Consider the following 14,611-nt stretch of genomic DNA (forward strand, 5'->3'; position numbering starts at 1 on the left):
TATATATATATATATTTCAGTATCAAACATTTATAAAGTCTCTGCCAGTGAGTTTTAGTTATAATAATACCACCTACCTGTCTCACTAGGGATGCTGAAAGAATTGAGATAATGTCTGTAAAAAGCATTGAGCTCCTTAGAAAAAAGGTATAATATAAATGCAATCATTTCCACCTCAGTGTGTGTGTGGGTATATACATATATATAGATACACATACATATACATTCCACACACACACATACATATATATTAAAACCACCAATTTTGTGACCTTCATTTTTAATGGACTCTACTATTTTATTATAGCCTCAGCTTCCATATAAAAACCTCAGCATGAATGTTTTCAAGTTCTACACTTGTTTCTATTCTCTTTTACAGAAGCAAAGTGGGATGTTATAAAACAACAATAATAATAAAATTTCTAAGAATCATAAACAATGTTGAAATTTCAGTATTTTCCAGTCACTGAATAAGGTTCCAGTCCATCATCTTATTTTATCCTCACAATAACTCTAAGAAGTAGGTAATATTTTCACCATTTTACAGGTGATGAAACTTAGCCTATTTCATATCTCTTTGGACCACCTAAGGGTGGCTTAACAATAAGCAACAGTTAAAATCTATAAATATGATGTAAATTTCCTGACTTCTGATATGAGAAGTAGCTGAGGTTATAACACTCTTTCCAGAAGAATGGAGCATCTTCCTCTCAGTCTGGGTTAGAGACGGGCCAGCTTAAAGAAGGCACGTGATTTCAATCATCCCTAACAGTCTGTGTGAGAGTGACTATTCGATGAGGCCTGTTGAAGAGAGAAATTTATTCTTCCACGTGATTAGAATTAAATCAAAAGAGATCTCTTACTTGATATTTAGGAGAAAGCAAAGAATGTGGGTTTGTGGTAAATCCTGTTTATCACGAAGGCACTATATACTAAAAATCAGATGACTATAACTCCAGGCAGCTAGTAAGTACCATATTCATCCAGAATAATAGCTGGAGAATCTGAAGTAGAGAAGTATTTGCTGACTTGTCCAAGGTCCCAGTCTGAGAAAATTTGGATTAAAATGGCAGCACCCAGATTAACCACAAAGTTTTTATGAAAAAATAGAAAGGTGTGTGATGGGATGAGAGATGGGATAGTGGAAGAAGAAGAGAAAAGCCACAGACAGAAGGAAATAAACATTTGCTGCATCCCAACAACTGAGTCTTACAAAAACCTTCAGGGGCAGGTATTATCCAAATCTTATTCTGAGGAAACCAAAGTTTGAAAAGGGTACACAAATTGCCCAAAGTCCCATAACCACTAATTGAGGAGCCAGAATCCAAATTCCAATCTCCATGACTCAGCAGTATAGAATCATTCTACTGCATGAAACCACCTCTAGGATAGTCAGTCTCCCCTCTCACAGAAGGAAAATTGTTTAGAAACACACACACAGCTCTCACGTGTCTAACCTCCTAAAGTTACTGACAATGGAAAGTCAGCTGCTTTTACGAGTGCACCATATGGGGTATCCCACCCTTCATTTTTATATATATAAATATATATTATTATTATTTGTCTTCAGTTCTGAAGGAGTTAATGTAGCACCCGAAAAGTGCTTGTTGTTATGTGGCACTGAGTCGATTCCAGCTCATAGCAACCCAATGCGACAGAGGAGAACTGCCTCAGAGGGTTTTCTTAGCTGTTATCTTTACTGAAGCAGATCACCAGATCTTTCTACTGAAGAGCCGCTTGGTGGGTTGGAACAAACAACCTTTCCGTTAGCAGTTAGCAGCCAAGCCACCGTGCTCATTAAGAGGTGATTAGCATACTCTTACGTCTTTCTTCGTTTCCCATTTAATTTTAACTGTAGCATTATGTATTAACTTTGTTTTGTATTTGCAATACCATCCAATCAGCTGGCCTTACAGAATGAAAAATGCTGCCAGCGAGTGTTTTGATCACTCCCCCACTGATTTTGTTGGAGAAGATAAGAGGTCAGTTCTGGTAGTTTTGCAAAAAATCTGTTAGTTCCCGGTAAAAGATAAAGATAAGCATAGAAGTATGTGGGTATAAATGGTAGACTTATCTTTTCCTGCAGTATCACCAACAAAAATAGTACTGTGACTTCTGACAGCCAGAGCTGTGTTTAGCTTCTATTAAGTTACTTCATTTTTGAATTGAATGAAATACTGAATCAATGATGAAGTTATATGTGACTGCATGTTGGGGTTATGATCCAAGAAATAAATAACAGACATTTATGAGAAACAGATCACAGCAGGGGCACTAGAGAGCCTACAGTTACAAAACAACAGGATGGGAGAAAGGATATTGGATCAACTGCATTTATTCAGATGTTACAGGGGCTGATGATGTCTCAAGAATACTGTGGGAGGATACACAAAATGGCTTATGTTGACATATGTGATTGGTTGAATTGCCATGGTGGTAAATTCATGCTACTAATAAATAAGAAAAGAGAGTAAATTGTCCTGTGATCGCACCTGCACACATTGGCAGCAAAGAAGGGCTGCAAAGAGAGTGATGTATAAATCAAAATTCCCCAGTGTATTGGAGGCCTTGGTCAGAGGGGGGATATTATTATCCAGTCGGAGTCAGTTGAAATGAATGCAAAAGGCCCTCATAAAGTGCTAGAGAACAAAGAAGGGACTGATTAAAGATCCACGAGATGAAAAGGAATCTGAAGCCATTAGTAGGTAGGAAATTGGTTGTTTTTCTCCACATTGTGAGCTAATCATTGCAAATCCACATCTTAGGAGTGATCCCAAGGGAAGGAACTCTCCTGGCATCTCTGAAAATAACGGGCCTATGTGCAAAGGAAGGCCTAAGGGAATCCGTATTGGTCTAAGGAGGCAGGACCTGCTCCCTTCCAGTCTTCAAGAGCCACCTGAACTTGTTTTGGGTTGTTTTTCATGAAACTTAAATGTCTGTTTTCTGGGTTTGTCACTAGGTCTTTCTAGCAAAGAAATTGTTATTTAAAGTTGGAACCATGTAAACCAAAACAAATATTAGGTTAATTTTTGTTAAATTCTTTTACCTATTATGGGTAAAGTGATAGTATTTGCAACAATGATGGATATCTTTAAATATTGCCACAGTGAGACTAAAAATAAAAACCCTGGACAAGGAAAAAAATCAATAAAACAAAAAAAAAATCTTAGTTTGAAATACAGACGGTAGAAGCACAGTGAAAGTTATAGTTAGGGCAGTTTTTTGTTGTTGTTTATCTTTTTGTTTTCCCCTCAAACCCATCTACCATTTTAGCTATCACTGACAATTTTTCTTCATTCTTTCCAAAACCTGTATGTGCTAGATGCTGATACTATAACAGTAAGCAGGGCAGATCTAGGCCTTGCCTCACAGAATAGTTTTTAACAATTAACTGGCTAATTCAGCAAGCAAGGATATCATAAAGTAGGGTAAAAAACCCATTGCCGTCGAGTGGATTCTGACTCATAGCGACCCTACAGGACAGAGTAGAACTGCCCCATAGAGTTTCCAAGAAGCGCCTGGCAGGTTCGAACTGCTGACCTTTTTGGTTAGCAGCCGTAGCCCTTAACCACTACATCACCAGGGTTTCCAAAGTAGGGTAAGGATTATGCCAATGGAGGCAGAGGAGACTAACAAACACTTGACAGAGGAACCACCTCCAGTTCAGAGGCCAGGGAACACCTCTCTGAGTAAGTGGTGTTTAAGCTGAGATTGAAAGAAGAAATGGACATTAGCCAGCTTCTTAGAATAGACACTGAAGTTCAATTTAAAATATTTAAGTTTCTAGAAAGTTTAATTTCTTAATAATCTTTTGATGTAATTTTGATGGCATGTGATTATAATGATAATTACTCTATTTATCATCTTTAAATACATTGGTTTGTGGTAACCACGTAGTGTTTAGCCAAATTGCTACTCACTGAGAGAAAAAATTTCCATCTAATCAAATTTTACTTTTGTTTTTTAAACTCATTGGAATGCGATTCACATACCATAAAATTTACAATTTTAAAGTATACAAATGAGTGTTTTTCAATATATTTTCAAGATTGTATAACTATCACCACTGTCTAATTCCAGATATTTTCATCACCACAGAAAGAAACCCTATAACCATTAGCAGTCATTCCTCTTCCACTCTTTCCCTAGTCCCTGGAAAACACTCATCTACTTTCTGCATCCATGGATTTGCCTATTCTGGACCTTTTATTTAAATGGAATCAGAAAATATGTGGCCTTTTGTGTCTGGTGGCTTCCTTCACTTAGCATAGTTTCAAAGTTCATCCATGTTGTAACAGGTGTCAGTATTTCATTCCGTGCTATGGCTGAATAGTATTCCGTTATACGGATGTACCACATTTTGTTGACCATTTCATAGTGGATGGACATTTGGATTGTGTCTACCCTTCGGCTATTATGAATAATGCTGATGAATATTCATTTGCAAGTTTTTATGGGGACATATATTTTCCGTTATTTTGGGTATGTTACTAGGAATGGAATTGCTGGGTCGCACAATAATTCTATGTTTGCCTTTTTGAGGACCTACCAGACAGTTTTCCAAAGCACATGCACCATTTAGCATTCCCACACACAATGCTTTGCTTTCTTTTTACAGACCCCAGAGGAGCTGGAGGATGTTTCTGACCTGGAAGAGGACTATGAGGTCCGTAGTCATGCCAGCGTTCAGACAGAAGGGAAAACTGACCGGGTATGTCACCTCCATGGAGGGAGAACCCTGTGTGGTGCTACTCCTTGTCAATCCAGGCAGCCTCTCATGGGCTGGACTTCGATCTGGAGCCAGTTTTCTGGAGCGAGGGAGAAAAGCCTCAGAATGCAGGGCAGCAGAATTGAGGGGAAGTAGCTCTCCTACCTTGAGAGCTCACTGTGAGGCCATTTCAGGTCAAGTAGTGAATCACTCCGCACTGCTTTTGATCTTTATGGGAGTCGTGGGAATATAAAAGTGAAATGTGTACATGTTTGTTTAGAGTAGAAGAGAGAAACCAAGGAATTGTAACTATACTCTGAAAGTCTAGGGGGAAAACACTTTCTGAGGCAATAGTCTCCTTTTTCCTTCTTTCTGCAATGTCCTCTTCTGACAATACCGCCAACACACACACACACATACATACACACATGCAAACACATAAACACATACATACACACACGCAAGCACATACATATGCAACTTCAAAGATGTTAATTTAATCAGTGTCTGAATTACTTTAAGAAGCTGTACTTCATTTTACTCATAGCCAAATGCATGAGAATCTGTGGAAGTTTGGCTTTCTGGCCACTGATAGCTTCTGATTACAGAACAGACCATAGGACTTGAGTCTGAAACCTAAACAGTATAACGTAGTGGCTGAGGCTGCTTGGAGTTTCATCTGAACGACCATTTCCTTGCTGTGTGGCTTGGGGGAGTCATTTATCTTCTCTCTACCTCAGTACCCTCATTTGGAAAGTGAAGGTACTAATAACCCAAACCCACTGCCATCGAGTCAATTCGGACTCACAGCGATCCTATACCCTCTATATGAGGGTTATTATGGGAAGTAACCTCGTTAACTACATAAAGCACTTAGCACAGTGCCTGGCTCATGATAAATTCTCAATAATTGTTAGCGAGTTGTCATTGTCCTAGTTGTCATAGTGGCAGCAGCAATAGTGTGATTATCATCATCATCATTATTAATATTTAATTAGTTAAATTTAGTTCAGTGACGTAAAATTTGGAGACAGATGTGAATGCCTAATGTGGACCCACTTGCTGCTGATTCACTTTTATCCAGAAAGACTTCCGTTGTGTGTTTTTTTTTTTTATAGCATTATTTGTATGCAGTCTTCTTAGAAGATTTCAGCAAATACCTGTTAGGTAAGCACCGTGCAATCAATGCATGTGAGTGCACATTTCTTTAAGTAGAGAGACTGGTGTTCCCCCCAACATTATAATACACTGCTGTACTCTAGGATTTGTGGCAACTGTTTGATATCAAAAACAAACAAACTAAGCTTCTTGAAATTTTGCCTAGAATCCTCTGGATTTTGATTTCTTATTAATGGAAAATAAGGTAAATTAAATGAAACATATGAATTTCAACAGCCTCAAAGAGACAAATCGGTTCTACTTCTCTTTCTGATTGCCTTTTTTTTTTTCCATTTCACAACACATCATGTAATAATATTTTATTTTTGTTCACCTATTTTCACATATGTGAAATGAATATAGAAAATGCTGTCTTATTAGACCTAAACAATATCTTTTTGCTAACAAATACCTTACATTTATTTATTGGTTTTTACAGTTTACTAGAAGTTTTGTCAGATATTATTAAATACAAAAAAGTATGCTGAGATAGAATATGAAAAAATGTAAGTTTAAGCAAGCTCCATGTTTTCAGTTACTCAGAGTGCCTAGAATTGGTATTTTTCAGCCGGAATACCTATGTTTTATTAGAACTGTTTTTCTCTGATTTTGATAATAGGAATAGCCCATGTTTAGCCTTCCCTTAGGAAAAATGTTCTGCAAATAGATGATATTATTACACAGTGGACAGTATTTGGTGGTATGCCACTTTCTTGAATTTCCATTTCTTCCTGATGATTTGGGTCAAATTTCAATCCTTGTGTTCATTGCCTCCTATTCACTGCACAGGTGAGGGAGGTATTCCTCCCCTAGGGTTATGGGAATGATTGGGCACATGATACCCAGCGCTGACAGATGAAACTGACAGAAAGTCTATTAATCACATATACTCACAATCTAGGGGAAGAGGATACCACACACCATGCAGGACCGCAAGGAGACTGCACTTGGGAACATAGTGAGCAAGCAGGGCTGTAGGAGGCAGGCTTTGTAGTATCAAGAGGGTGAGGTGTCCCTGGTTCCCATAGGAAGATGTGATGGGCCTGTTTGAATAATTCTGTGGGTTGGCAGGTAACTGAAACCCACCTCTCAAGAATAAACAGGAACTGCACCTGATCTGTTTGATAAGGAGGGTTGTTTGGCTAGGGGACTTTATCCTTGGGAGCAGAGTGGGGAGCTTAGACTGTTCAAGACCCTCCTGATTTCACCAGACATCAAGGCTACCTACTGGACCTTAATTTTAGGCCTTCTACCACAGTCCTCCAGAAACCAGTTCATGTTGGGCATTATTTGGGATCACAGAGCATCTGGAGTTAATTGCCTTCATATCTAGTAAGCATCATTGGTAAGAGATCAAATGGCAATAAAATTGGAAATGCTTTTTGTATGAGGTGCTCTGCTCATGCTTTCATTGAAGTGAGTGCCTTAATTAGGCTGATGCTGAGTCACTAGAGGTGGGAGTAGGTGTCAGGGCTTACAAGGTAATTGATAGGAGGAAATTTTATTAAAATAAAAGTGCCATTTAGGATGCCAGAATTAGGATAAATATACCTGGGTTCTCATTCTGACTCATCACTTATAGACTGTGATGCCTCAGTTAATTCCCTTAAAACTTAGAAACGAGGAGAATAATACACCTACTCTCAGGCTTACTGGTAACTTTACCAATAATGCATATTTGTGTGTTTTTTAAAGTTTAAAATCATATGGTAGGAAGGTGAATGTCTTTTATTTGCATATTTGTTCTTGGACTGGATTACTAGCCAGCTAGATGACCAACTACCCATTGTAGGTTATGGAGTGGATGACCTGCCTTGTCCTGGATCTTAAGAATATTTATAGAAGCTATTGTTTTTAACCTTGTGGAAATCATCTCCAAACTGCTCTGCATTCTGGATTTGTATTTCACTGTGCACAGTTCTCTACTATCCAGTTCATTCGGAGGGCCACCGGGGCCACGTTCTCACTTTTACTCTTTAGACAAGATAGATTCTTGTCCATCAGATCTATGACAACATTAAATTTAACCTGGCTGCTCTCTGCTGTCATATATCTCCCTTGCATAAATGCCCAACATCCAAATGAATAAAATCTGAGCTATATGTGTTAGCCTTAGAGGGCTCCAAGATCTGCCATCAGAGAATTCTGTCCTTCTATTCCTCCATTTTCTCCTGTATTTACTCTGCTTTGGACACTCTGGCAATCTTTCTGTCCCTGTAAGCACCACCACGTTCTTCAGGGCCTGCGGATTTGCTGTTCCTTCTGCTTGGAATGCTCTTCCTCCAAAATTCTTGTTCTTTCATGTTTCCATGTAGTCACTTCACCACAGAGATTCATCCTGAACACTCTAGCTAACACAGATTCCACAGTCTCTCTAATACACTGCCCTTCTTTATTGTCTTCATAGCACTTAATAATCTATGACATTTTTCTTATGTATTAACGTGTTTGTGTTGTTTTTCTTTTCTTCTTCTTCTTTTTTTTTTTTTTGTCTGCACTTAGACGATAGGGATTTGTATCTTTTTTCACAGTTGCATGAATAAAGCCTAGAAAAGTACCTGGCCCATAGTAGATAATAAATAGTTGTTGACTGAGTCTCCCTCTACCTTCTGCCCTCATATCACATGAAAATAATGATGCTAGTGTGGGCACTAGTAGTAATAGTAGCTGTAACATGTAGAAGGCCTATTGTATGTCTAGCACACTGATGATCATGATGTTGTATTCTTCTTATGCGTACTTTGCATCCTCTGAGCCTACCTTTTTTTTCAGGTGCTGTGGCACAGGTATAGCTAATTTACACTTTACCTCACTTCACTTTCTGCTTTGGAACTTCCCTGAAGCTGCAATGTGGGGATCTGAGCAGGGAGCCACTCAACCATTCTAACACATACCCCACAGAGCAACTCTTGACCAACACTATGCTTTTCCATCCCTTGGATGAACAAATCAAACATGAATTTTAAATAGGTCTTCAAGAGGCCCCCAGTGGGATCCAGCCCTAATCTCCATAGCAATGACTAGCTTAATAATCTATCCTTGGGCTGGCTCTCCTTTCTTCCCTTATTCATTCTTCCCAGGCTCCCAGTCCAGTTGTCTGGGATCTATTCTTAAACTACTTTTTATTCTCAGGCCATGTTTGTAGGGGAAAACAAGAAAAGACAGTCACTTCCCATGTACTACTTTATTTAATTTTCAGATTGACTTTGCACTGTGGCTGTTATTTTCCTGGTTTTACTAATAAGATCACTGAAGCTCAGATTTATGTAACTTGTCTAGTAAGTAGATTACGTTTTCTGACTAAGATCTTTGATTGGTGATTACCACACATCAGTTCACATAGGACATAGGCTAATTGGAATTAATCTTTTACTAAAAAGGAAGCAAACAAACAGTCACCACCACAACAAACCTGACACATCATTAATGGAATGAGAAACAGAACAGAAAGAAGGATGCCACGAGGGTCTAAGAAGAGGCGGCTAAAAACTTACTTTTACCTATTAAATAGCAGTTATTGCAGAGTGTGGTCGATTTAATTCCAGTTAACACTCTCTTTTCGGATACCTGTCTTATGAGTTTATTACAAAGGATTCTGCTCTCATACCTGAAGTTTATAAGAGATAAGAGATGGATGATCAAGGAGGATGGCTTAATTCTATACCACACCCCCATTACCTGACCAGTACCAGAATCATATTTAGACAGTGTTTATGATTTCCACCAGGCATTTTATATGCCTAGCAGTCCCATATTCCCTATACTGATATCTCTGTGCTTAGAATATACTTATGCACTTTTAATTTCATATTCATTTGAGACTTTGTATTCTACCCAGTATTCCCTTATCCATTGGACCAAGTATACTTTTGACACATTTCCCAGGTACCATTACTTTGAGAAGACATCATAAGATTTAGAAATGGAACCTGTTGAGAATACATTGAATACTCAGGCCAAGCTCAATGTGGAGTTTCTGGTCACTGCACAAGGCATGTGTCTGGGTTCCTTTTTGTTTCCTGCTATTACTGAGTAAACACCTTTTTGGTTCCTGGATTATACAAACTCCTCTGCATCTCACGTGTACTAGAAGCAATTTCAGGCACTGTTTAGTAATGGAGTGACAGTTATTTATTATCATTTCACTTTCTGTATTTCACTACCAGTAGCTTTGGCTCAATATCATCCATTATTGCTATCATCAGTGGCAAATGCCACTGGGCATTGTAAAGGTCTGTAACTAACAAATAATGATTTAGAGCCCATGGCCTTTGAGAGTGAAATACTAAAAGATCAATAGTGCATGCTTTATGATGTGGAGGTGGTCCAGCAGTGACAATTAGTGGAAATCTTAATTATTAAAACATGAAGACTCACTGGACCAATAATGTAGTTATATCCAGTGATCAGGCATTCCACGATGACACAGGAGTGTGAGTTTGCTATAGGTTCACAGAACATTCTTCACAGAGCTCATTGTTTATTCTTTCCTTGCTCTTAGCAAGGATAAAACAGACATCTTTTCTCTTATAAACTCAAATTTGAAAGAGACGTGAAAATAGACTCCAGTTGACATAATCAAATTTCTAAACTTACTGGTAATACAATTTATCAAATCCTGAAATTGTTCTAAAAGAGTATAATAAATATATTCTAAATCATATTTTCTATTTAAACAAAGTAGTATCAATTAGCATTTAACACTTTACCATTAACAGGGCATTTCCAAATTGGTATCTTATTTGACAAAAGCCCATGAATTTTGCTTTTTATTTGTTTCTTGATTTTACTAATTAGGGAATTAGGACTCAAAGAATTTAAGTGACTTATGCAAATCATATAGCTTGAGATCAAATTCCAGGTCTTGTGGCTGCAACCTCACACTCTTTCCAGTACGGTGCACTAGTAAACTTGAGTAGAGTCTCATCATTCCTTAAGATTGCATTGCCTTCCTATTGTTATAAAGAATAGATATTGTAATTGCTGCACTAGAAAGATAATTTGTGAAAATAAAATCCATAAACCTCAAAATCAGATCAACATATGTCTCACAAAGTTCTAAACATACCAATCCTACAATCTTCCATCACTTCCTCTCTGATATACGAAAAGGGGCAATAATAAAATTAGTTTGTTGATTACCATTTGGAAACTGCATGTTGATACACAGACCTTCGCAGTTCGCCCTGTTGGGTCATCTTCTTCTTGCTGGGATGAAGTGGAGAATTAGTCAAGTACAGTTATCTAGCAGGGGACCTTGTAGGACAATTATACAAGGTCTCTGATCATGGAACCCAGAAGAACAGAGGCAGTTACTCCTCAGGCTCTCATCACATTGGACTCAGTGATGTTAAAGGTGGTGTTCTAATTTCTAGAAGTGTTTCCTGTTTATTGTCTGCAATAGGGGCAGCAATAGCATAGAGACTAGGGAAATTGTTACAGTGCCAACAGAGTAGCAGCTGAGAGAGTGTTCTTCAAGCCTACCTGGGGGGCAGCTTTGGTTTGAGAAAGACTCTTAATGAAATGGATTGAAAGAGTTTTGTGAATGGTATGGGTGAGCAAGTGAGCAAGTGACTTGCCTTTTCTAGCACTGATGTGTATTGTCAAAAGTATCGCCTTTGTTGTGTCACATGAACCTTGATGCAAATCTTGGTTCTAGTAATTCCTATCCATATGACCTTGGGAAAGTTATTTTATATTCCTAACTTTCAGTTTCCTTGTAAGAAAATGGTGATAGTAATAATACTATGTATTTTATAGGGTTGTTTTAAGATTAGATATATGAAAAGTTTGGTTTACTTCCTGGCACAGAGGAAATGCTAAATAGTTTTTTTTTTTTTAAAATAAAAAACGAGTTCCATGGTAGGCATAAACATGTGTGTGGTAGTTTTATACATTGCCTTCCTTTTGAGTAGCTCAAGGGGCTTTGTAAATATATCTCTCTCAGCATTCTAATATAGCACTACTTTGTTTCCTGGTGCCAAACATTTTGATTTCCAGGACACTCTACTGACAAAAGTCTTTTGAAATTGATTTTTCCACAGGAGGGGGATTCATCAGAAATTGCTTTAAGATGTTAAAAGGAATTTGGCATTAATGTAATTCTTAATGATGCTGACACTTTTATATAAATCTATATTCACGTAAATAACAGAACTAAAATAGTGATAAGGAAAACAACTCTTGATAGTGGAATAAAACAGAAACTTTGACTCAATATTTATATTTCTTCTTATTCTTTCCCCCCAACCCCCAACATTTGTGGAATGTCTGTCCCTGTGTTGAGGGTTTATCTTCTTTGTAGAAGTTTAGTAGCTTTGTCATCCATTACTTCCTATTTCTCTCAAAGTCCTCAGACACCTTCATAACGTTATATGGAGCTTAATTTCCTAGTTTTTGTGGTATATGCTGATTTTAAAAATCCTGATATGTACAAGACACATCTTGGAAAGAGTTTTGGAAGTAGCCATTTAGAATCTCCTCTTCTCACTCAACTCTGTCTGAGAAGGGCGTATGTTCCATGATTCTTCCCTCTGCTTGCACAGCTTGAAAGCCAACAGGGACTAAAAACTAAATCTCAGTCTCACACAATTTAAACTTTGATGATACTGTTTTGTAGATGAGGGATGAAACGGAAATTCATTTAACAGTAGTGAATCAGGCCAGATTTTTCATTTGAAGTTATTCGAAGCTGTGGTCTATAATTGATGGAACTGCATTTAGTGGATACAACATTAAATAAAAAACAAAATGCTTGAAAAGTTTATAAATTTAACAATAGTCATTTCATATTTCAGCATGACAAGGTTATACCTACATTTTGAAGATACAGTCATGTGCCTTATAACATCCATATGGGCAACATCCAACCTCATATACATATGTGGTCCCATAATATTATAAGAGATTTCAGAAATCCTGATCAGAGAAAGGAACATAGCAGATGTAATGGGACATAGCAGACACAACGGCTGCCTGAACACAAAACCTGTATCTCATGTCTTTTGTATACACGGCCAGGTGTATAATGGTGCAGTGCCTATATAACCTGTAAAACATATGTCTTGATATGTCATAATAAATGCCTATGTTACTGGCTTATGTATGTACTGTAGTGAAATTTCTATCATTATTTGAACGTGAACTTTCCCTACTTACAAATAAAAAGTTTACCATATAACAGCATATGCTTTGACTCATAGGTAGCAGCATCTAATCTTGTATATCACACGCCTCTCGAGTGTTGTAACATTATCTGTTTAATTTTATTTCAGAGATATTACTGTGAAGTGCATTATGACTCCCAAACAGAGCAAAACCAGTGCTAGTGATAGCAGCAGCAAGAGGCAAGGGAGGAGTATCGATTTGGAATGGAAACAAAAGGTTATTACACAGCACAAAGGTGGAAAATCAGTGAATGCTATTGCTCACGATTTAGGCATGTTTGCACAATGTCCAAATCACATAACATCCTATTTCACAGACTGTATCATGGACGTTAAGCTATACTTGACTGTACATTATTGATCATATTTACTGATGGCCAACAATGACAGTCCTGATTTGTTTGATGACTAAGAGTTGTCATATCTTTAATACTATGCTCACTTAAGAGTATGTGGTTTGTAACCCTGCTCTGCCCCTGAGGTCATTGAATCTATGTAAGCTCTATAAATAGAAGTAAATTAGGACAGAAATAAGAACAGTTGCCTAGGTTACTGGACACAACCTCAAAATGTCAACAGCAGCAAATGAATTGGGGCATATCAAATTTTAAAATACTGGAGATGATTCTTGGTGTAAATGGAAAAAAAAGAGAGCCGTCTGCACTCTAACTTCATGTTGGTGATAGAGCAAACTCCCTCGTTGTTGCTTCTTTGTATGTAGTTAGCTTAGTATCCTTCAACCATGAGAATAGTAAGAAACAAAAAATGCTATGGATAGGTGGCTTACGTTAAAAATTAGAAACATTTTAATACTCCTCATTTATTATCAGAATACACTTTTAATAGCTCAAATTGATAAAAATATCCATGCAGATTATGGGGAAACATGAGCTCATTACCTTCTTCATGATATAATTTGACTTGAGTTACTATGAAAAATATAACTTTGGTGAACCTGGATGAAATTACATTATTCAGCAGCACTGACGAAGGCAGTGCATTATCCCGTCATTGGTTTCTATTATTTTAATCGCATATTTGGCAAAAACTCCACTTTCCTCCCTTTCTGGGTGATTATTCTAGTTTGCTTCATGGTTTTTTCTTCCTATGTCTATTTCTTAAATATTAGGGTTCATTACAGTTCTGATCTAAGCCTAAAACTCGTACAATCTTTTCCCAATTTTGTGGTCATTTTCATGCAGTCCCAAGGACATGACTCTAGCCATGTCCTGTTTCCTGAACTCTGGCTGTATATACCGGCAGGCCTGCAAGTTTTCTTTTTTCCCATACAAAAATTTACACATTGTTATGTGACTCTAATTGCTCGCCCCATACTGTGACAGCACACTCCTCCATTCTGTCCCTGATTCCCCATGTGCATTCAAACAGCTCCTAACCCCCTCTGCCTTCCCATCTCACCTCCAGACGGAAGCTGCCAGTTTAGCCTCTTGTATCTACTTGAGCTAAGAGGCACACTCCTCACGAGTATCACTTTATGTCCCACAGTCCAGTCCAATCCCTGTCTAAACAGTTGGCCTCAGAAATTGTTTTAGTTCTGGGCTGATAGAGAATCCAGGGG

At 37.8% G+C, this 14,611-nt stretch overlaps 1 protein-coding gene across 1 annotated transcript in view; it reads left to right on the forward strand.

The window, feature by feature from the left end:
* Positions 1 to 14,611, forward strand: part of CTNNA3 (catenin alpha 3) — a 1,802,815-nt gene that overhangs the window by 1,572,319 nt on the left and 215,885 nt on the right. The window contains exon 13 of the mRNA XM_004386410.1: positions 4,619 to 4,711. Coding sequence (XP_004386467.1) covers positions 4,619 to 4,711 — 93 coding nt within the window. The remainder of the gene's footprint in view (positions 1 to 4,618; positions 4,712 to 14,611) is intronic.

The sequence above is a fragment of the Trichechus manatus genome, unplaced genomic scaffold (genome assembly GCF_000243295.1).
Source record: "Trichechus manatus latirostris isolate Lorelei unplaced genomic scaffold, TriManLat1.0 scaffold00163, whole genome shotgun sequence".
NCBI classification, from domain to species: domain Eukaryota; kingdom Metazoa; phylum Chordata; class Mammalia; order Sirenia; family Trichechidae; genus Trichechus; species Trichechus manatus.